General features: G+C 35.8%; 1 protein-coding gene, 1 long non-coding RNA gene, 1 other non-coding gene and 1 pseudogene across 5 annotated transcripts; 2 read left to right on the forward strand and 2 right to left on the reverse strand.

Moving 5' to 3' along the window:
• Nucleotides 1–2,923, forward strand: LOC149384049 (uncharacterized). 3 transcript variants are annotated; one of them, XR_016301905.1, is made up of 3 exons: nt 1–307; nt 1,073–1,184; nt 2,623–2,923. It is a non-coding gene; the product is annotated as an uncharacterized LOC149384049 (long non-coding RNA). The 3 variants fall into 3 exon arrangements; XR_016301907.1 differs by lacking the exon at nt 2,623–2,923 and adding an exon at nt 1,552–1,632; XR_016301906.1 differs by lacking the exon at nt 2,623–2,923 and having other exon boundaries at nt 1,073–1,271.
• A 10,383-nt stretch (nt 2,924–13,306) lies between these two features.
• On the forward strand, nt 13,307–13,387 carry TRNAL-CAG (transfer RNA leucine (anticodon CAG)). Its single transcript has one exon. It is a non-coding gene; the product is annotated as a tRNA-Leu (tRNA).
• A 2,156-nt stretch (nt 13,388–15,543) lies between these two features.
• LOC149384051 (uncharacterized) lies at nt 15,544–16,014 on the reverse strand. Its single transcript, XM_089627979.1, has one exon. The coding sequence runs from the start codon at nt 16,012–16,014 to the stop codon at nt 15,544–15,546; it is 471 nt and encodes a 156-aa protein (XP_089484105.1).
• A 2,350-nt stretch (nt 16,015–18,364) lies between these two features.
• Nucleotides 18,365–18,775, reverse strand: LOC149384052 (protein IQ-DOMAIN 17 pseudogene; annotated as a pseudogene).
• Between the last annotated feature and the right edge of the window lie 5,936 nt (nt 18,776–24,711).

The following is a 24,711-nucleotide window of genomic DNA, read 5'->3' on the forward strand; positions in this document are numbered from 1 at the left end:
CTTCTTCTTCTTCTCCCTTGCGTCTCTCGGCCGAACGAAGCACACAAGAAAAAAAAAATTTCTCAGCCCTGAGTCCCACGAGACCGAGCTCCATCTTCACCGTCACCAAGCCTCGTCATCACCGCCATCCTCTCTTACTCTTCTCCTTCCTTTCCTCTTCGCGCACCACCCAGCACCGAGCCACGTCGCCGCGCGTCCACGCCGAGGAAGAACAACGTCGCCGAGGACCGCCGTGGCGCCGGAGCAAGGAAAAGACGCCGGAAAGGAAATAGGGACCCTCCGAGAAAGCTAGAACCCGTGGGTTGAGGTGAGATTTCTTCTCCTTGGTTTGGATTCAAAGCTAGGGTTCTTAGATTCAAAAATTGGGGATTTTGAATCCGGATTGAATTCAGTGAAATTGCTTGATTTTAATCGATGTTTGAACTCGGTTGTTGATGTTTATGGCTCGAATTTAAGAATTGATTTCGTATTTCCTTGGTTTGGTATGAATTTGGCCGAAAATCATGATGAACTAGGGTTTGAGTTGGGGCTTTTGATTCCTGCGTTTCAATTGATGTTTCTGAGACGTTTTTAAACCTGTTTGAAGCTTGGGTTTTGATGAATATAGCTGTTTGGAATTTTGTTGAATTTTTGGACGATTTTCAGTGTTTTCACTTGTCTTGGCCGTGTGTGTTTTTGGTTCTGAAAGTCTGATGGTTGTGTTGGTTTGATAGTTGAAGCTGTGATGATGAATCTGAGAATCTATATGTTTTGGGTTGAGTAGTGGCTTGGCCGTGAGTTGTTTGATGTGTTTGGTTTGGTCATTTGTTTGTTTGGCTTTGATGAAGATATGTTTGACCGTGGACTTTATCATTGGCTGATTCGGTCTGTTTGTTATGGGTGTTTATTTCTGAGCCTCGGGTTGTTGAGTTTGTGATCGTTGTTGTGTTAGGACGGTTCCGGTTAGTTGGGTTTGTGTTAAGTTCGTTTGGTTTGGTTATGGGTTCGGGTTTTGAATTGTGATATCGGGATTTGGATTTTGAAACTGATAAGGGTTTGGAATTTAAGATGTTAACTCGTCGTTGGATTCCAGGTTGTATTACAGATCTTGACGGACGAACGGGAACCAGACGAGTCAAGAGCGACGAGATCAGTTTCTGAAGATATCAAGTGATAGAGTTATCGAAATAAAGCTCGATTAACTCGTGAGTTTTAAATCGCTTATAGCGTTTAAATACTCTTAGATATGTACTTTCAGAATTTAAATAAATAATTTATAAATTATTTATTTAACGATGCTTATGAATTTAATTTAATTATTCGTTTGGAATTCTCGGTTATTTTTAATTTCGGATTATTTGATTTATTTAAGACTCGTGATTATTCGTTGAACATTATCTCGTATCACTCTCGATAGGAGGATACGCGAGTCTTGAATAAACCTCCGAAAAACCGGGGAATAATAAATTAAATTCTCGAATTCCGAACCGACTCTAATCCCGACAACGAACCCTATTATCTTTAAGTAAACTCGAATCCAATAACTAACAGATGTTCAACTCCGGATGCTAGTTCTCTCGACGTTCGACAAGTGCCTAGTGTCTCGAAGAACGTGTGAAGCAAGACATCTTCAGGAATCGTCAAGCTTTCTGTCGAACAATTCCGGGTAAGTGTGGAGACATAAGTCAACTACTTACCAAGGGTATAATCCTGCTTGTTTGTGCATTTGCTTACTAGTAAACAAGAGTAGGTAAAAGCCTAAAAATGAATAAACTCGAAAGTTAAGGCTTCGGCCACTCTTGCTTGAAAACTTAGCTCGGGTTCACCCGTTAGGTTCAAACGCTAACTTAAACCAGCCTTGTTTGCTTTGTGTGTGGTTAGACTTCTCTTCTAACTCTAGGAAGTAGGTTAGAATCGAGAGGACGGAAGAGCGATAGACTCTCAAATTCAATCGAGAGTAGAAAGTTCGGAAGTCACATTTCGAGCTTTCAACTGAAAACACTAAACGAGCTTCAAAGGGGAACAATAACTTCTCTCGGGGTTTATCCCGTCACGCTCTTCCGTATATAAGTTTAACGTGTACGCTGCTAGCTGCAGTGTACCCAAACTTTAAACTCGTGTCGGTGGTACTCACAAGTCCCTGACTTGTGCTTGGCGGGCCATGTCGGTCCGTGCGCCGAGTACTCGAAGCAATGGGTGAAGGTCGCGCATCGCGAGCTCATTGCTTGCTGGAAGACTCACCGGAAGCTGCCTTGAGCACACCGGGGCGTAGTGGGTGATGGTCGCGGTTCGCGAGCTCACTATGTCAGAGACCAGTGGCGCTGACGTCATGATGAAGGAAGTACCACTAGTGGATCCCAGACAAGTGTTAAAACTTAGATCAGTTGACGACTGCTGCTCGAAGTTGGAAACTGGTCTCTAGTCGGACCGGAGGTTATAGCAATGAGGAGTGTATAACCTTGCGGGACGGCTAGTATTCTAGGATGCGCGCTCATTAGTCACTTTTAGGTGATAGCTGCATCCTGCATTCTTGTTTGCTTGTTCGCACGTCACATGCTTTGCATTAGCTGCTTTTCTTTCATAGGCTAGACTCCCGCTTGCTGAGTCATTCGACTCATAGTTTTATGTCCCTTGGTAATGTAGATAAGGGCAAGGCGGCAATGTAGACGACCAAGAAGGAAACTGAGACGGAACGCGTATCTCTTGACCTACGGGCTATGGGTTCTGGCTCGGGAAGTAGACCTCTATATATATAATGTTTTGAATAATATCGACTCTTCCTTAAATAATATCCCGTGTATATATGTAAAGTCGGGAGCTTCTATGTACATATATGTGTATGTATAAGGGTCGATATACGACTTCTAGTTCTGAAAGAAAAACGAAAAATTTCCCGAGATTTCCGATAACCACTTTTGTTGTAAACGTTTCCGCACTTTTAATAATATCGTATTTCGTATATTATATGTTTTGTAAATTATGTATTTACTTTAAATGTTTTATTTACATTATATTATTCATATATGATATGCTCCCGCTACATGATGTTGGTTCCGTCGAGTCGCGGCTTGCGGGCGAGGTGACGACGCTCGCGGGTCGTGACAGCATGTTTCACGTAATTGGCTCGGATTTCGTGACTTCTCTTCCACGAAATTATGAGAATTCGTGACGTATTTATCACGAAAAATGGGAATTCGTGATCTTTGTGTCATAAAAAATTAGAATTTCGTGACTTCTATGTCACGAAAAATGGAGATTACGTGACTTATCTGTCACGAAAAATGGGGATTGCGTGACTTACCTGTCATATAGATTCCACAACGGTACTGTGGTACCGTTGTGGAATCCCGGACATTCCACAACGGTACAACTGTACCGTTGTGGAAGCATATAGATTCCACAACGGTACTGTGTTCCGTTGTGAAATTTCCGTTGTGTAATCCAACATTTGTAGTAGTGACTTCATGACTTCTATGCCACAAAAAATGAGGATTTCATGACTTCTATATCACGAGAATTTGGAATTTTGTGACGTATGTGTCACGAAACAAACTCTTCAAGTTACGAAACAGTGCGTTTTTGTGACATTTTAGTCATGAAATTGGATACTATGATGGAATTTAATGAGAAATCTCTCTTTTATTTCATTAAGTATGTCTTAGGGGACCAATGGTTGTTATAAATATAAAAATAAAAAAATTGAAAAAATACACGGTAAGACAAGCTCTAGTTACCTAGAAGATCTTGAGGAAAGAATGTGTCTTGTATTATGAAGTGTTGTTGACATACATTAATTTGTACCATTTCATCATTTCAAATGGGAAAAGAATGTCAAGTAGTCTAAACATATGTCAATGGGGTTTAACGTCATGTCATTTGGCATGTCGATTTCCTTTCTAACTTCTCATTAATGTGGGAATTTATTGATAAAGCATGTATTAGGATTGTTAGTCTCTCTAAATCTACTCATTTAACAGTTTAGAAGCAAGTATACGAGGGCCAAACGAGATCAAAGGATCGAAAGAGAGCATGTTTCACGTAATTGGTTCGGATTTCGTGACTTCTCTGTCATGAAATTCAGAGATTTTATGACGTCTTTGTCAAGAAAAAAATGGGATTTTGTTACTTTTATGTCACAAAACATTGGAATTTCGTGACTTTTCAGTCACGAAAAATTGGAATTTCGTGACTTTCCTGTCACTAAAAATGGGGATAATGTGACGTATCTGTCACGAAACAAAACTCTTCAAGTCACGAAACAATACGTTTTCGTGACATATCAGTCACGAAATGGGGATAAAACTCTTGTTTATTTCATTAAATACGTCGTAGAGGACCAATGGTTATTATAAATAAAAAAAAATAAAAATTTGAAAATAATAAAGTATACACATAAATAATTAATAAAATAGATACATTTTTTTTTATGAAATTAGTTTTTAATAAATAATTAATAAAATAGACATAGTGAAGTGTTGTTGACATACATTAATTTGTACAATTTCATCATTTCAAATAGGAAAAGAATGTCAAGTAGTCTAAACATGTGATTATAAGTTAATGAGGTTTAACGTCATGTCATCCGACATGTCGTTTTCTCCTCTAACTTATCTTTAATGTGAGAATTTATTGATAATTCATGTATTAGCGTTGTTAGTCCTCCAAATCAACTTATATAACAATGTAGAAGAAAGTTTATGAGGACCGAACGAGTTCAAAGGAGCAAAAGAGAGCACGTTTCACGTAATTGACTGGGAATTCGTGACATCTTTGTCACGAAAAAATGAAAATTTGTGACTTCTATGTCACGAAAATTTAGAATTTCGTGACTTCTATATCACGAAATATTGGGATGTCGTGACTTATTTGTCACAAAAAATGGGGATTTCGTGACCTTCCTGTCACGAAACATTGGGATTTTGTGACGTAGCTGTCACGAAAAAAACTCTTCAAGTCATGAAACAGTACGTTTTCATGATATTTCAGTGCTATTGCTACCGTACATAAGTCACGAAAACGACCCCAATTTTGTGAAATAAGCTTTCTTTCGTTGTTTTTATTTCATTTGTGACGTAAATACATGCTTCCAGACTGTTCAATGAGTGAATTTTAGAATATCAACCCTATAATATATGATATTAATCAAACTTAAGATTAAAGAGAAGTTTGATGCATTTAAAGGATTCGCTTGGATCACGAGACTACGACATGGAGTAATTTTTACAACGTTTTAAATACCTAAATTACAAAGTTTATGAGTTTAGACTATATCTTATTATGTAAATTTTAAAATGACGACATTATACGAATAAATGTTTGAACAAAACTTTGAAAGACATAATATCATGATCTTCTATGTAGAGGCTGACTTACAATGTTTTTGTTTTTGTTTTAGTTTTTTTTATAACAACCACTAGTCTCCTATAAAGTACTTAACGAATAAACAAGTGATTTTTTTTTCCTAAATTCCCTAAAAGAGCCCCATTTCGTGACTCTGAAGTCACGAAACAATTCTATATCGTGACTGTAATAGACCTTTTTCGTGACAGAGTTCTCGTGTTTCGTGACCAAAGTTGCCACGAAAGTCTCAAATTTCGTGACATAGAGGTCACGAAAGTCCCAAATTTCGTGACATAGAGGTCACGAATGTCTAGAATTTTGTGACACAACAGTCACGAAAGTCAAAAATTTCGTGACACATAAGTCACGAAAATGACCCCAATTTTGATAAACAAGCTTACTTTTGCTGCTTTTATTTCATTTGTGACGTAAATACATGTGTTTAGACTATATGATATTCTTTAAATTTTAAAATGAAAGCATTATCTCATTATCCATGTGTATTCATGGATTATTAGTTCTCAAGTTTCTTTGTTATTTTATTATTTTAATTTCCAACGGCACTCTTCTACCACTTTAAAAACAACTATTTTCGGGTAAATTTTTACTTAAATATTTAAAGTACAAACAAGTCATAAAAATTTGACAAAAAAGTCACGAAATACATTTGTTTCGTGAGAAACAGGTCACAAAAATTGGACTTTGGTGACTTTTTGGTCACGAAAAGATTGAACTTTCGTGACTACTTGATCACGAAAATAATGTATTTCGTGACCACTTGGTCACAAATATAATGGATTTCATGATCATTTTGTCACGAAATTGGAAGATTTGGTGACAACATGGTCACGAAATAGGGTCTTTCTTATACACTTTCGTTTGAAATAATTTGTTCCTTTGACATATATTTGCTTACAGACTAGTAGTTCATTGAAGGTTGGATTAACTTTCAATAGAATAATACATCAAAGTATCCATTAATTTTGGATGAATTTAAAAAAAAAAATTCAAAATTTATTGACAATTTTGTCACGAAAGTGCTAAATTTCGTGAGTATATAGTCACGAAAGTGCTTACTTTGTGACTATATTGTCACGAAACTGAAAATTTCATAAAAAACTTTGTCATCAAATTGTAGTAGTTTATGATCCTCTAATCTACACAATTAAGAGTTAAAATTTCAAAGCTTCAATCAATGTCCATATGCCATCACATAACATCACTTTTTATTTTATTTACACGCAAATAATTTAAGATAGAAAGGAATCAGAATCAAATACAATACATCTAACATTATATTTGTTAGAATGATATAATATTTTTAATGAAACAGCGACGGGGAACACCCGCTAAACTCCGACACAACCATCATGCTCTTCTTTGCACCATTCAGCTCGGAACCGGCGTCTGAGTCGGAAAATCCCTTGCCTGCACACGATGTACTCGTACGACGTGAGGTTCATATTTATGTATCTAATTTCATAAAAATAAAAAAATGTGTCTAATTTATTAATTATTTATGTGTGTACTTTAATATTTTCATGGAATTAAATCAAACTAATTTCATAAAAATAAAAAATGTGTCTAATTTATTAATTATTTATGTGTGTACTTTATTATTTTCATGGAAGTTAAATCAAATTAATTTCATAAAAATAAAAAAAATGTGTCTATTTTATAAATTAGTTATGTGTACTTTATTATAACATATAAGGACAAAGAATTGAGAGAGAGGGGTAGGTGAGAGTGGGATCCATGAGATATTGACATTTACAAAAAGTAAATAAATAAGGATATAATGGTAATTACATAAATGAAAAAGGTGTCAGAGGTCCTATTTGTGACCTTTTGAAAAAAAAAAATTCAAAAAAGTCAAAACACTTTTTTTACTTCTATTTAGAGCAATTTCCCTATCATAAATATATAAACCAACTCCGTAAACATGCTCCAACAATGACAGTCAAGAGCAACATAGTAACATCACGCAAAGGGCAAGATTTTTCGACAATGAACTCTCTCGAAAATCCTAAGTGCAGTGGCAACCCAGGTGCTAGAGTCAGGATGCCATAGCCTCCCTCGACTCAAAAGTTCAGCCCAAGAAAACTTTTCAGCCCAAACTTTTTTTCGGGTGGATTTTCAGCCAAAAAAAAAAACATTATTGGGCACATCCAGCGTAAGCATGCAACAAAGCAACCCTTAATTCTATAAGAGAGTCAGAATATATAATCCTAAATGTAGAAAATAATGGTCCACTAAGATTGTGGTCACGTGTAGCTTATAAGGGACAAACATATATTGTAAACTTATTGACATTTTTTATGCTCTCATATATTTTTTGGTATTTTTAATGTGCCCATGAACAGAATTGTGGGCATGAAAAGCAAGATATACATGTGGTCTCGTGAGCTTTATCACAGTTATTTTCTTTTTCGCTATTACAGATCAATCTTTATTCCTCGCTCAAGTTATTATCTTGCTCTTGATAGATATATTTAACTTTTGTTCTTCTTCCATTTTCGACACACAGCACCACAAATGGTTCCCTAAAATATTGAGCATAGGTTAAATCATAAATGTGCATCAAGAGATATATACCCCTTAGGGGTTTATGTTGGTAAAGTGTTAAACATGAATTAAATTATAATTTAAAGCATCAATAGAAGCAAAATATTATAGCTAGGGATAGAAAGATCTTATTAGACATAGGAAAAGAGAAAGAAAAAAAAAATTACTATTCTCTCCCGATGATTCCTAAATAAAGGCTGTAATTAGCTATCTTTCACTAAATCGCATTACTTGAAACAAGGTAATAAATAAATTAAAAAAAAAAGAAGAAGAAGAAGGGGACATTACTAGAAAACTTTGACATATATCAATAAAAAAATTATTTGCCATACTCACTTTTCAAATTTATTATGGACTTTGTAAATTCTATAACATACTCTATGGTTTTCCATAGTGGTATAAAATTCTATTTGCCTTATTTTTGTTGATGTTTGTAATTTTTTATTTTCTTATAATGTGTTGCATATTTGTTTCTTAGAGTAAGAGTTGCTTAGAGTTTCAATTAAAAACTTCGATGGTATATATGTCGTGATCACGGAAATATTTAGAAGTGAAATTGTTGCCGGGGTTTTTTTTTTCAGTTTTGCGTGACTAAGGGGCTGTTTGGTAACATTTTTGTTTTTTGTTTTTCAAAATACAAATTCTGTTTTGTTTTGTTTTCTAATTTTTAAAAAATAAAAACATGTTTGGTAATTGCGTTTTTGTTTTTAAAATGAAAAAACAAAAACATGTTTGGTAATCACATTTTTATTTTTTTAAATAAAAAATAAAAAACATGTTTGGTTTGTCTGCATTTAAAGTATAACAAAAATCATGGGGTAAATTTGTTATTATTTAAAGTATAAAATACGAAAAAAAAAAATTAAAAATTAAGGTTTTTTTTTGTTGTTTTTTTTTTTTTAGAGAGCTATAGCATGAGCTAATAATTCTGGGAATGGGTTATAAACATATACAGTAATTTAGAAATAAGATTACTAAATAAGGCTAAATAATTCATTTATCTGTTAAGCAACAAATTAATGTGAAATTATTTAATAACAAATTTTTCTCGTAAAATAATGATAATTGTTTGTTTTTATTTTTTTTTTGCGGATAAGATTTCTAAACATAAAGAAAGAAAAAGAAAAGAAAAGAAAAAGACTATAGACCTGACGAGATTTGCAGTAGTCAAGGTCAGTCCAGGAATCCTCGTCAAAGACCTTCCCTTGAGGCCACGAAGGATTCAGAACCATAGCCGAGATCGACGATGTGATCACCACGCGCTTCACGCCCGCGTCTCTGGCGGCGCGCAGGACGTTGACGGTGCCGTCGACCGCCGGCGAGAGCAGCTCGGCCTGCGGGTCCCGCGGGGCTTCGAGCGTGCAGGGGGACGCTACGCCTCGGCAGCCTCGGATGGCGGCGGAGACGGCGTCGGCGTCGAGGCGATTGGCGGAGAAGATGCGGCGTCGGCGTCGAGGAGATCGGCGGAGGAGATCGGCGTTCGAAGAGAAGAAGAATCTCGAGAGTTTTTGTTTTTAAAAATTTTGAAAACAAGTTTTTTTTATTCTCCCGTTTTTGTTTTGTTCTCTCCCCTATTTTTAAAAACAAAAAACAAAAATGACTTTATCAAACACGTTTTTTTTTTTTCTTAAGGTCACTTTTTTATTTTTAAAAACAAAAAACAAAAAATAAAAACGTTACAGCCCCTAATATTCTGCCACACCCATATGTCGTGCAAAGCAGCAATTGTTGTATAGCGTTCGAGAAAGTTTTGGTAGTTGATGTTTTTAGAACAAGCATATTTGAGAAATTTTTTGGTATATGATACTCTTGGAACAAGCATAAATATTGGATAATTTACAAGAATACACCCTGAACTCTTGGTCGATTAACAATGTGCACCCTCAATTTCGATTTTCAACAAAAATTACTCTGAACTATCATTTTTCTTAACTTTTGCCCATTCCGTCAAAATTTAGCAGTTACCATCCATAAGATACGCACGTTTTAGTCACATGTTACCTCAATTGAGGGTAGAATAGTATTTTTTAGTATATTGAATTAATTTTTAATTTTTTCTATATAAAATCTCTCTCTCTCTCTCTCTCTCTCTTTCTCTCTCTCTCTCTCTCCTATCTCTTCTTTTCTTCTTCTTCTCTTCCCCCGCGCGATACACACCTGCAACAAAAGGAAAAAAAATTGCTACCATAAATAATCATCACCATCACCACCATAAACATTTCTCTTTCCTTCTTCTTCCTTTCTTCTCTTCGCGCGCCATCACCCGAGCCTCCTCCACCGCGCGCGCTCCAGTCGAAGGAAAAGTGAAGCCGCCGCGAGCCACGGTTACGCCGGATCGGGAAAGGACGTCGGGGAAGGCGCGAGAGCTCACCAAGGAGGCTGGATTTTACGAATTGAGCTCACCAAGAAGGCGCGAAATCTCTCTCCTCGGATTGGATTTTGGTTAGGGTTCATGGTTCATATTTTGAGGGTTTTGATTTTGTGTTGATTTATGAGAAATTGATTGCTTTTATTTGGTTATTGAGCTCGATTAATGATGATTATGACTTAGATTTGTGGATTGAATTCGGATTTTCTTGTTTTGGTATGGTTTAGGCCGAAAATGTGATGAGCTAGGGTTGAGAATTCGAATTTTGGGGGTTTGATGATTCTGAAATATGTTGATATTTTGGATTGATTTTCTAGCTCGGATTTGCGACTGGAACTGATTTCCTTTTCGATGAAGACGATGCAGGGGAGCCTTCTCGAAGAGGTCCCGAACCCTGGAAGCACCGACGCCCACGAAGACCTCGACGAACTCCGAGGCCGCGCACGAGAAGAAGGGATATTCTGAATAATCAGCCACCGGATCAAACTCGAGACCAAGGGATCTGGAGCGGGGGCTGGGCAAGGACGGCGAGTCTCACCGGACTGGTTCGCGCAGAGGCCGGGGTTGCTTTGGATCTGGTGCGCGAGCAGAGGCGGAGAACCCGGATCTGGAGCGGGGGCTAGGCAAGCGAAAAACGAGGAGGCACCGGCGAGCTGGGAGATCGGTCGCGAGACCCGGGCGAAGGGCAAGGAGGCGCCGGCGAGCCTGGAGAGCAGTCGCGCGCGAAGAAAGGGGCGCCGCCGTCGCCGGGGTTGGAGAGAACCGGCGCGCACACCAGCCCGTGGAACTCAGATCCACTGTTTTTGTTTTTGTTTTTTTTTCTTAAATAAAATAGAGATTTGATTTAGATTTGAATTAATAATAATAAAAAGAAATTGAAATAATAGAGGGTATTTTGATAATTTCATATAATTTAAGTCACATATGATATCCACGTCATAAAATTGTTAACGGAGTTAGTTAAAATTTGACGGAAGGGGCAAAAGTGAACACATATAGGAGTTCAGAGTAATTTTTGATGAAAATCCGAGTTGAGGGTGCAGGTATTCTTGTAAATTATCCATATTTTCTATAATATTAATCCAATGATCAAAACATAATTAGTGTTTTCTTACATGGAAAAACACCTTTCTCCACCATCCAAATTATACATGCATGGAGATGTAATAATGTCTGCAGGGATCATATAATTAGAGGAATATGAGACACCATTTTATGTAACAGAAACTGCACTATATAGTTATTGCCTCCCCCAGATATCATAATGTCATAATTTAATATCGTGCATTATGGAATGATTTATGGCCACACAAATAATACTAGTTTAATTGCTTGCAAAAAGAGCATGTGCTCTTTCTCCACATTTCCATAAATACAACCACGTGTACACTTGCATTTGGCTGTCAATCTCCAACGTAACAGATTAAATTCATGCCATTTTCCACCCAGAAACGAAAACTTTCATTACTAGAAAGAGTGGGACACAAACTGCACGACTAAGCCCCAAATATACTTTTAAGCTTTAACCATGCAATATGATCTGTACATATCTTCACCCACTAATCTTCGTGTGAAAGCTCTGATTTGTTTTCCCGGCCAAGGAAAGATAAATAAGAATTGCACCAGTGACTTTTGAATATTATGAATTACGCAAGATTAATTAATTTATTTCACCAGCCCTTTTTAAACTTTATAAATATGGCAATTATTTGATCTTTATGTAAAATAATAAATAAGGTCATTTGAGTTGTACACTTGAGATTTCGTACGTTCACATATTGATTGCAAAAAAGATCTACAATTTAAATTTTTCACAAAGTTACGAGACCTTTATGCTAAATAACCAAGAAAATTCGAAGACCACCTGTGCAAACAAACAAGAAAATAAAAAGACCACCCACTAAAATGCTAATGGACCTATACATTTTAAGCAACCAATATGTATCACATACATTAGAATATTATCACTGGCATTTGCTATATATATACGTATATAGCTCAACTCACACTCATATAGCACAAACATAGCCTAGATGGTGAGGCCATGGAGATACTCCGAAGGCAGCGGCGATGGCGGTGCTTCGATCGTGGTTTTGTGGGGTTTGTTGGCCACTCTTTGTGTTGTCACCGCCGTGATCTTCACTTGCACCGACGGTGTGTCCAAAGACAAATCTTCTCCGGCCGACACAGAGCTCTATGGCGGTGGTTGCGCTGCCGGATGTAGCGCTGGCTGCGGCGCTTGAGATCCCGATTATTATTATAAATTATATATATGAAGAAAAATATATTATTAAAGTGGCTGAGAGTGATTGATGATTTTTTTTTTTTTGGCGTGATCAGATCTATCTTTGTACTTATTAAAGCTCTAGATCATTTTCTGGCGAAATATTTGTTGCCGAGAACCTTGACTACACATGAGAGCTTTCAAGCTACATTTTATAATAACTATGGGTTTGAAAGGCTTATTGTCCATACCTGTCTCAACAGCTTTGTTTTTAGAATTTCAGTCTTAAAAGACTGTATATATGTGTAAGAACCTTGAAGAATGTTTGATTAGCCTGCTGGTAAAAATGATCTTCCTCTAGGATACAAAGATAATTTAGACAATTATTCTATAAATAATTTAGAATGGGATTTGATTAGCCTGCTGGTAAAAATGATCTTCCTCTAGAATAATTGTCTAAATTATCTGATAAATAAATAAAAATCACTTTTATCAGATAATTTAGACAATTATTCTATAAATAAAATTTTAATTTTCTTATTTTCTACCAATAGATTAAATTATATATAATTAACATATATTAACGGTTGGAGCGAATTGATCTTCCACGTGCTTGTCTGTTGGAGCGAATTGGAACATACACTTTTTTATTAAAAAGATGATCCCACATACTTGATTAAAATATATTCACGGTTGGATTAATACTCGTATATTCAATTATGATCTTTGTTTTTAAAATAGTCGTATTAGAGTTATTAGTGTGATTCTATTTCGTTCTATCCTTTTGTGTAAGTAAATTGAACGATATCCAGTGAAATCATTTAACATTCGTCAAGATGGCCGAGTTGGTCTAAGGCGCCAGTTTCAGGTACTGGTCCGAAAGGGCATGGGTTCAAATCCCATTCTTGACATTCTAGATTAATTATTCGGTTTCTTTTTATTTTTTTTTATTTGCGCAAATAGTTAATTTTTCATATTTATGACGTTTTAGTCACCGACCCTTTTATTGGAGCATGTTAATCCCCAGTCTATTGATTTTATGGCATTTTGGTCCTTTTCAAACATAAATGTTATAATGGAATTATACACCTTGTCAATAAAAAAACATGTTTATAAGCTTTAACCTAATGTCAATTTCATAAAACAAAATTAGTAAATTATATTTTGACCATAATAACTGAATATATATCAAAATAGTTTTAGACAAATGTTAGTAAAAAATGTGATGATTCGAATGCTTTATTGCCGCAAATCAGAAGTACACCTATAGATAAAGTTCTTTTCTTTTGAATCTCTCGTTATTAATTATTATAATTAGATAGCCATTGCACCCTTATTATGCTACAGTTAAGAGTTACAATATATAATTTACTCTGTTAAAGTGTCTTCATATCAATATCAGACTCATAATCAGGTCGCGCAGACGTTTAGTCTTGTAAATATTGATTGATTTCAATAGACATAAAAAATAAGAAACATGCGAAAACAGGAATATAAGAATAAAATGATCAACAGCGCAATGGCAGAGAAGAATGATAAGCATGGCATTACATCACAACTTAACTAAGCAGTTCAATAGATAGCACACAATTTGTTTTTCTTATCATTACATAATATTTCTTACGTTTTTTTTTTCATTACTAATTCGATTTCCGTATAATCATTATTAGGTGACGAGGGAAAGCGGTCCGGCGGTGAGGTGAGCGACGGCATTGAAGAGGGGATTGAGGATGCCGATGAGGGTGAGGGTGCCTTGGAGGATTCCGGTGGGAGGGTACGAATTATAAGATTAGAAACCTACTGTAAATATCGTTATCCTTTGTTGCACACAATCCAATTTGATTTGATTTAGAGAAGTGTAGAGATTTGGTTAGAGAATGAGAATTGATAGATTGTTTGTAAGATAGTTACAAGAAGACTAGAGTAATAAATGAAAGAGATGTATTGTTTACATAAAGATTAGAGAGTAATAAATCCAGAGAGAGTTAGCTAGAACCCCAAACCTTTGATTAATTTTATGTTACTCGCCTACTATAACTAACTATGACGGGGCACACGGGGTTACAAAAAAAGTTTAAGGAAAAGAATTCGTGGGTAATTTTTTCCTTCTTCGAAGATGTTGCTCGGATCGTATAGAATCATACTTAGTCAACATGTTTCTCTAAGTATCTTAGCAAAAAAATTATATTTGGTCAAGTGTAGGAGTTTATTAATATGAAGTAATAAAAGCTCATGTGGCCAAGCTCAATGGGATTGTAAGTTTTCCCATTCCATACTACGGACAAAAATATGTTCCACCAATTAAATTTGTGATATCTTGTTGCAAGGATCCATGACGTGATTGAGGAAGAAGAAGTGATGATTGAAAAGGGAAGAAGTTCAATCTTTGTGTTTTATGTTAATCTGAATGAGCTGAATATGATAGATTGATGATGGATGACTGCGACTTATCTGGAATTATGGATTGTAAATAAAAGATTGTCATTTTCAAAAGCATGAAGTAGATTTCAAGTCCAATACATCGCTGTGAAGCAGCTTGATTATAATAGTCTTTACGATGGACACAAGAAATTAGTATAGAACTTTATGCGAGATACTCAGTTTGCATCATGGATTATACTGAGAGAGAGAGAGAGAGACGCAATCGTAACATAATTCAAATACAAGTTCATTGTAAATTTACATAAACTATCCCCGATAGTGAAGTTGAGTTATTGTATATTCTACTTTGCTTTCTAGTAATTTGTTATCATTCAGGGCACTATAATCAGAAAGACCAAAATTAGATTGCACTACTGTTTGTCATATAACATGATTCGTTTACGCCATACAATACACATATATAACATCTAAAATTAAACAAGAAAACAAGGACGAGTTAGTTGAAATAAGATATATTAATTAACAAGAAGAAGATTACTGTATATAATATTAAGCATTGCGTTGCATTAACACCACAACTTTAGATCTTCTCCTTTCTCTGCTACAGACAGTATGATTAATAGATAATCATACTCTATTTAATTATTTTTATTAGTTCTTACTCCATAGATTTAGTAGGTATATTTTAAGTAATGAGGCTAAGCGGCCCGGCGGTGATGACAGCGACGGTGTTGAAGAGGGGTTGGAGGATGCTGACGGTGGTGAGGGTGCCACGGAGGATTCCGGTGGGAGGGTACAACCGACACCGCACGATGGGGAGACGAACCGCCACATAGCACTCCGAGGGGTTGAAGAAGAGAGACTGGAGCGTGTTGTCGAGGACGAGCTCGAAGAAGCCGTTCAAGTCCGTCACGGTCTCTACGAGGGATTGACGCCTCCCGCCGCACACGAGGGCCACGTTGGTGCCGTTCAGGATCGGCACAGCTTCCGGCGGCGGGGGCGGCGGTGGAAGATCGCATGTCACGAGCCCCAATACACGGACTTGGATCACCGGAGTTCCGTTGATGATGATCAACCCGTTCGACGTCGTTGCCGTTGTTAAGGCCACGAGGACAAGGAAGAAGAGGAGAGTTTGGCGGCCAGATATAAATGCCATTTTTTTTTTTTTGCTAGGTCAATGAGTTAATATTTTTTTTTTTTTGCTTTAAAAGTGTAAGGTTGAGAGGATTTGGTATGCATATCTTCTGTATTTATAGGTTTTCCGAAGAAGTATCAAGCAAGCAAAACGGTTGCATTGTAATTTCAATTAATTGAGTAATTAAGGGCCTGTTTGGTAGTTAACTCAAAAAGTTTTTGTTTTCTATTTTTTAATTTTTGTAGTTGTACTGAAAAATTATTTTGCAGTTGTTTTCAAAAAGCTGTTTGGTACAGTTTTCATTTTTGTTTTTGAAAAATTGAAAAAACTGTTTGGTACATTAATTTTCATTTTTGTTTTTGAAAAAATGAAAAAAATGAAAACTATTTGGTACACCTTTTGAAAAATGAAAAAAATGAAAACTATTTGGCGGCGATGGTGAGGCTAGGTGGTGATTGAAGAAGATGGTCGGATTTTTTTTTTATTTTTTCAAGTCTTGCGCGCGGGTGAGAAGAATGAGGAGAGAAGAGAAGAAATTTTTTTTCCAAAAACACCTTTTATTTGTTTTCAGTTTTCTTTACTTTCAACTTCAAAATTTTTAAAAAAATTTTTCCGAAAACACCTTACCAAACACATTTTCAGTTTTGTTTCCTATTTTCACTTCTTGGCCTAAGCTATCAAAATTTAAAAATTTATTAAATAATCAATCAATTGTAAATTTTAAGTAAATGGTCATTATAGTGATGTGACATTGTTTGGACATTATTAGCATTTCATTTATACTTTTGAAGTTTGATAGTTAATTATAATTATTAACGAATATTTACAACTATTAATCATGTCTTCTTTACTTTGTAATTACCAAAATTTCGTGGTTATTTGATTGAAATTTACCAAAGATTGACTGTATAATTAAATTATTTTTCATAGTTATATATCTAGAGAATATTGTAATTGAGTTTGTTATAATCCCATATGAAAATTATTTAATTGTTATATTATATACTTTACATTTGATTGTTATAATTAAAAAAATTTGTATATGATCATATCATTTTATGTTGAATGTAAACAATGTATATACTTGTTTAAGATGTTATATGATTGAATTTTATATAATAAAAAATATAATAATAAAAATTAATTTAACTTACGTTTGTGACAAATATATATATATATATGATATTTTGATTGTACCAAAAGAGAGGTATCAATTTATAATTAAAAAAATTGATGGGCGGAATTAGAGCTGCCGAATAAAAACTGCGGAGAGGCCATTGACTATAGCACTTGTAGCATCACCAAACCTGGCTATTTAAAGATGAAACTAAAAAGTTAAAATACAAAATTATATCATGCATGACTTTAAGTATATTCTTACATGCTGCTACTGGTCAACCTGGATAAAAATATAATAATTAAGAGTTTTAAATGGACAGTTTATCCACATGCAGTCTATATTAGGTAAGTAGCCATTGATTCCTTCTAAAAAAGTAGCCAGGGCAAACGAGCTAAGCCACGTCGCAGCATACCATCACAAGTATAATCCAGCCCACTACTAGTAGTCTAGTACTCTTGTTCAAAATGTTATTATTGAAACCAAATAAAAATAAATATATTTATACTTATATTTACATTAGCATTTGCATTTTTCGTTGACAAAAATACGTAACAAAAACATGTTTTAGCGAGAATATATATCGTATCAAGTAAAATATCTCAATGAGAACAAGATTTAGATATGTTTTAAACTTGTTTAGGAAATGGTTTCGCTGTTAATTTTTTTTTATTATTTTTTTTTTATGAAAGAGTTTTCGCTGTTATATAGTACAGCAAATTTTACGGTAAAATTTGCTTTCCAAATGAAGAAAAACAATAAAACACCGCGTCTGTGTACAGAGCGCCGTCTAATGTTGGAATTTACAGTATAAAGACGAAGACGGCAATCTATCTGTCAGCACCGACTATAGTATTTCATAGTGCTTTGTAAATGAGTGGCTTCGATGTAATCGATGGCTTTTAGAATGCGCCATCTTAAACTTTTAACATTCCCATCCATGCAAAACTCAAAAAGTGCTATTAAATGTTTTTATTTTTTGAAGTAGTGCCACGATATGAATTCTCGGACAAGATGACCAACCCCCACCACTACCACAGGTTAAGCTTTTGTGACCAGTCGCATCGAGGTTATTCCACATAACCATCAATCCGTTTGATTCTAACAGTCTTGACTAGACAAAAGGAATCACGATGGTACTGCGAGAGACTTGTGCTGATTTTATATTATTATAGGCCCTTTTCGATTGAATGTCTACGGAATCATTATTTCGCTGTTGTTAGGCTCGGAGGATGAGGCGAGCAAACTTGTGCTTCACTTTTCCACACGTCGACAATCCGGGAACGAGAGCCGCTTCTTCGCCCGGTCCCGCTCCGGCGTCCCCTGCCTCTGCCTCGGCGCGCTCTGCGACCGAACCCTCGCCTTCGCCGACTCCGTCGCAGCCATGTAATTCGGAAGCTGCGCCACCGCCGCTGCAGCCACCCTCGCTCGGCCGTGGCTGTGGTCGAGGTTCCCGGGGGTGTAACGGTAATTCGACCACAGGCTCGGCGTCTGCGGGGCCGGGCCGAATCCCGGGCCCGACGATCTGTCGTCTCTCGAGTAGCGCGGGCTCGCGGAGCGGACTTGGATTGGCCTGGACTTGGACGGCGAGGGCGTGGCTGGTGAGTTGCGGTGGAGAGGCGAGCTAGGGCGTTGATGTTGTTGTTGTTGTTGGTATTGCTGTTGGTTTTAAAACCCCTCTCTATTATATTTAGGGTTTTAAATTTATTTTATCAAATTTAATTGAAACAAAATAGTTACTTTTAATCAGATAATGACACGTGTATCTCCGTTTATATACTAACAGATTTAGTAGTAACGGATGGCAAAATAGTAACGTTAGGTATTTTTGCCAAATAATAAAAAGATTGAGTATATAAATCATGGTTTGATTAAACATTGGGTATTATTGTCACCATTTTCTATAAAAAAAAATAAATAAAAAATAAATAAAAAAGCCACGGCAAACGAGCTAAGCCACGTCGCACCATACCATCACAAGTATAATCCAGCCCACTACTAGTACTCTTGTTCAAAATGTTATTATTGAAACCAAATAAAAATAAATATATTTATACTTATATTTACATTAGCATTTGCATTTTTCGTTGACAAAAATACGTAACAAAAACATGTTTTAGCGAGAATATATATCGTATCAAGTAAAATATGTCAATGAGAACAAGATTTAGATATGTTTTAAACTTGTTTAGGAAATGGTTTCGCTGTTAATTTTTTTTTTATGAAAGAGTTTTCGCTGTTATTTTTTTTTATTATTATTTTTTTTTATGAAAGAGTTTTCGCTGTTATATAGTACAGCAAATTTTACGGTAAAATTTGCTTTTCAAATGAAGAAAAACAATAAAACACCGCGTCTGTGTACAGAGCGCCGTCTAATGTTGGAATTTACAGTACAAAGACGAAGACGGCAATCTATCTGTCAGCACCGACTATAGTATTTCATAGTGCTTTGTAAATGAGTGGCTTCGATGTAATCGATGGCTTTTAGAATGCGCCATCTTAAACTTTTAACATTCCCATCCATGCAAAACTCAAAAAGTGCTATTAAATGTTTTTATTTTTTGAAGTAGTGCCACGATATGAATTCTCGGACAAGATGACCAACCCCCACCACTACCACAGGTTAAGCTTTTGTGACCAGTCGCATCGAGGTTATTCCACATAACCATCAATCCGTTTGATTCTAACAGTCTTGACTAGACAAAAGGAATCACGATGGTACTGCGAGAGACTTGTGCTGATTTTATATTATTATAGGCCCTTTTCGATTGAATGTCTACGGAATCATTATTTCGCTGTTGTTAGGCTCGGAGGATGAGGCGAGCAAACTTGTGCTTCACTTTTCCACACGTCGACAATCCGGGAACGAGAGCCGCTTCTTCGCCCGGTCCCGCTCCGGCGTCCCCTGCCTCTGCCTCGGCGCGCTCTGCGACCGAACCCTCGCCTTCGCCGACTCCGTCGCAGCCATGTAATTCGGAAGCTGCGCCACCGCCGCTGCAGCCACCCTCGCTCGGCCGTGGCTGTGGTCGAGGTTCCCGGGGGTGTAACGGTAATTCGACCACAGGCTCGGCGTCTGCGGGGCCGGGCCGAATCCCGGGCCCGACGATCTGTCGTCTCTCGAGTAGCGCGGGCTCGCGGAGCGGACTTGGATTGGCCTGGACTTGGACGGCGAGGGCGTGGCTGGTGAGTTGCGGTGGAGAGGCGAGCTAGGGCGTTGATGTTGTTGTTGTTGTTGGTATTGCTGTTGGTTTTAAAACCCCTCTCTATTATATTTAGGGTTTTAAATTTATTTTATCAAATTTAATTGAAACAAAATAGTTACTTTTAATCAGATAATGACACGTGTATCTCCGTTTATATACTAACAGATTTAGTAGTAACGGATGGCAAAATAGTAACGTTAGGTATTTTTGCCAAATAATAAAAAGATTGAGTATATAAATCATGGTTTGATTAAACATTGGGTATTATTGTCACCATTTTCTATAAAAAAAAATAAATAAAAAATAAATAAAAAAGCCACGGCAAACGAGCTAAGCCACGTCGCACCATACCATCACAAGTATAATCCAGCCCACTACTAGTACTCTTGTTCAAAATGTTATTATTGAAACCAAATAAAAATAAATATATTTATACTTATATTTACATTAGCATTTGCATTTTTCGTTGACAAAAATACGTAACAAAAACATGTTTTAGCGAGAATATATATCGTATCAAGTAAAATATGTCAATGAGAACAAGATTTAGATATGTTTTAAACTTGTTTAGGAAATGGTTTCGCTGTTAATTTTTTTTTTATGAAAGAGTTTTCGCTGTTATTTTTTTTTATTATTATTTTTTTTTATGAAAGAGTTTTCGCTGTTATATAGTACAGCAAATTTTACGGTAAAATTTGCTTTTCAAATGAAGAAAAACAATAAAACACCGCGTCTGTGTACAGAGCGCCGTCTAATGTTGGAATTTACAGTATAAAGACGAAGACGGCAATCTATCTGTCAGCACCGACTATAGTATTTCATAGTGCTTTGTAAATGAGTGGCTTCGATGTAATCGATGGCTTTTAGAATGCGCCATCTTAAACTTTTAACATTCCCATCCATGCAAAACTCAAAAAGTGCTATTAAATGTTTTTATTTTTTGAAGTAGTGCCACGATATGAATTCTCGGACAAGATGACCAACCCCCACCACTACCACAGGTTAAGCTTTTGTGACCAGTCGCATCGAGGTTATTCCACATAACCATCAATCCGTTTGATTCTAACAGTCTTGACTATAGACACAAGGAATCACGATGGTACTGCGAGAGACTTAGGCAGTACCATTTATTGTACCAAGAGATAAAGGCAAAACCAATAGGTGTGCTCATTAAGAAAAATTATAGACGATCAACTTCCTTTTGGATTATCCCCTGCTCGTGAAGTTAAATTTCTAACATAAGCTACTTCGTTTTTCTAGTAATCTCATTCTGTTTTAATCGTGAATGAAACGTTGGATTAGATTTTCAACTAGGACAAGGAGAAGGAGGGTTTGGCTAGATATCGTTGCCATTTTCTAAACTAAATTAATCAATGAGTTTGTGCTTTTTTAGGGTTTATAAGGTTGAGAGGGTTTGATATACATATCTTCTATATTTATAGGTTTCAAAAGAAGTATCATGCAATTCGCTAAACTGTAATTTTATAATAGAGTTCGTTATAATCCCAAATTAAAATAATAGTTTTCTATTATTATATTGGGTAATGTTGTTACAAAAGATCTTATTTGATGTCATTTTATGTTGAATAATGTAACACTTTTGTCATGTGAACATTCAAATATCTCATAGACATAAAATATAAAATTAATGTAGGGAAAAAAAAATGGTTAATTGAAATGAGATATATGAAGTAATAATGGAGAAGATTATAATATTAAGCATTGCGTTGCATTACACCACAACTTGGATCCTCTCCTGGCTACAATAGATCATCATACTCCTTTTCATTCTATCATTTATTTTTCCTTATCATTCCATTGGAAGCTCTTATTCATTATCACTTATTAGTACTCCATATAATATTTAGGCATATATTTAAGTAACGAGGCGAAGCGGCCCAGCGGTGATGATGGCGACGGCGTTGAAGAGAGGCTGAAGGAAGCTGACAGCGTTGAGGGTGCCTCGGAGGATTCCGGTGGGAGGGTAAATGAAGCACCGTGCAATCGGGAGCCGAACCACAACGAAGCAGTCCGAGGGGTTAAAGAAGAGCGACTGAAGCGTGTTTTCGAGGACGAGCTCGAAGAAGCCGTTCACGTCTGCCACGGTCTGTGCGAGGGATTGACCCCTGCCACCGCACACTAGGGCCACGTTGGTGCCGTTCAGGATCGGTTCAGTTCCCGGAGGCGGGGGCGGCGGTGGAATATCGCATGTCAAGCGCCCCAATACACGGACTTGGGACGCCGAAATGCCGTTGATGATGATAAACCCGTTCGATGTCGTCGCGGCTGTCAAGGCCACTAGGACAAGGAGAAGGAGGGTTTGGCGAGATATCAATGCCATTTTCTAAACTAAGCTGATCAATGAGTTTGAGTTTTTTTAGGGTTTATAAGGTTGAGAGGCTAGGATATGCATATCTTCTCTATTTATAGATTTCAAAAGAAGTATATCATGCATGCAAGGGTTACACGTTGTAATTATTTAATTGAGTTTGTTATAATACCAAATTAAAATACTTATTTTTCTAATATTATTATTATTATATTGGATGTATTGTTACAAAAGATTTTATATGGTGTCATATATATACTTGTTTTAGAAGTTAGATCAATTATATTATATATTATACACAAACATGAATATGATTAAAAAAAAATACTTGTATATATAAGTTTGTTACACATATATTTGATAAGTTGATTGTATAATAAATAAAAACGTTTTGTGAAAAATAAATGTATAGTTAAAAATAAATGAATACGCCTTTTTGAATTCCTCACTTGCAGCATGTTTTTAAGTACTGAAGAAAATTAAATTGTTTTGCTGTAATGTATTAATGAGTTATACAATATGAGCATAAATTGCTAAAAGAAAGGCATTAATTTATAATTTTAACATTGCTATGCGGAGTTAGAACTGCGGAGAGGCCGTTGAATATTGCTTATCAAGTACCAGACTATCTATTGAGAGTTGAAATTATAAATATAGACATACATGTATATATATATATATATATATATATATATAAATAATTATACCATGCATGTTGTTCAATTATTTGCTTACGTACTGCTACTAATAATTTAGAGTTTAAAACGGACAGCTTTTCTACATGCACTGCTATTTTAGGCAAGTATGCCATTGGCAAGCGAGCTAAGCCACGTAATATACCATCTCAAAGATAATCCAGCCCATCACTAGTACACCCACTTGTTCATTTCATCATATAATGAAATTGTTATTAATTAATAATATATTTATGTAACATATATATATATTTATATATAATATATATATATATATATAAAGACCATGATTACTAACAAGTCGTGGGTTACTAACAAGTGTTTATAAATCATCAATTAGTTGTGAGATGAAATCTTATGATATTTCATATGATATCAAAAGCTCATCCATTAGGATTCGACTCAAAATGAGCAATTGTAAATAGTCGCAATTTTTTAGAGGAGTATGTTAGAAATCTCACTTTGAAATTGAATAGATATTTAGTAAGATCATGGACTACTCATTTCATCGCCAATTGATTTTGAGATTAAATAACGTGATGAAAAACCAACTAAAGTCAATTGTATCGAGTAAAATAACACGGTGAATCCTAAGAATCATGTCGGATTATATATATAATTGAACAATCTAACTATAAAGAGATCAAGTAAACAAAATATAAGTGGGAGTGTTCAGAATATGTGAAGAACTCCATGATCAAAATGGTGTATGAATCATAATGAGAGTAGCCATTTCTTTGTCTTTATTCTGGTTCTTATAGCGGTGGGATTTCTTGGTCGTGGGCTGTTGATGATAGTAGTTGTGTTGCTTCTTTACTTATTTGCTCTATGTTGTGTCGTTTCCTTATGAGCACTGTCGTATGGGTTTTCTTCTTTACTCATTTGGTCTGTGTTGTGTCGTTTCAATATAAGCACTGTCGTATAGGTTTAGTGTCGTCTGCATCTGTATTGACAAGCTGGCAATTCATTGTGCCACGCTGTCACTTGTAACGAGCCAATTACGACTCTCATATATAATGCTCATACGCTTCGTTCGGAAGCTTTGAGATTCTCTGCAAATTTAAATCTCCGATTTCCTTTTCATAGGTTGATAACACCCATGTCTTGACGGTTATATGATTTTTCAATTTTATCATATTCATTTTTGTATCATAATATGGGATAACAAGTCGTTTTGTGACGGAGACAATTATTATATGAATATTTGGCCACGTATATATAGTATGAATACAAACATCTATTATATCCATAACATATTTGAGTTGCATCTATAGTAGCTGGGTCTCAAAAATTAGACCTGCAATGATATGTTCAAAATTCTGAAGATGAATCAGTATATTAGGGCTTTCACTGCTAATTTAAGTATTTTCGACA

Source organism: Urtica dioica, chromosome 10 (genome assembly GCF_054948205.1).
Source record: "Urtica dioica subsp. dioica isolate 48M chromosome 10, U.dioica_male_clone48M_v1_H2, whole genome shotgun sequence".
Classification (NCBI taxonomy): Eukaryota; Viridiplantae; Streptophyta; class Magnoliopsida; order Rosales; family Urticaceae; genus Urtica; species Urtica dioica.

Coding starts and splice junctions, on each gene's coding strand:
- LOC149384051 (XM_089627979.1), bottom strand. CDS start 16,014: ATGGCATTTATATCTGGCCGCCAAACTCTCCTCTTCTTCCTTGTCCTC.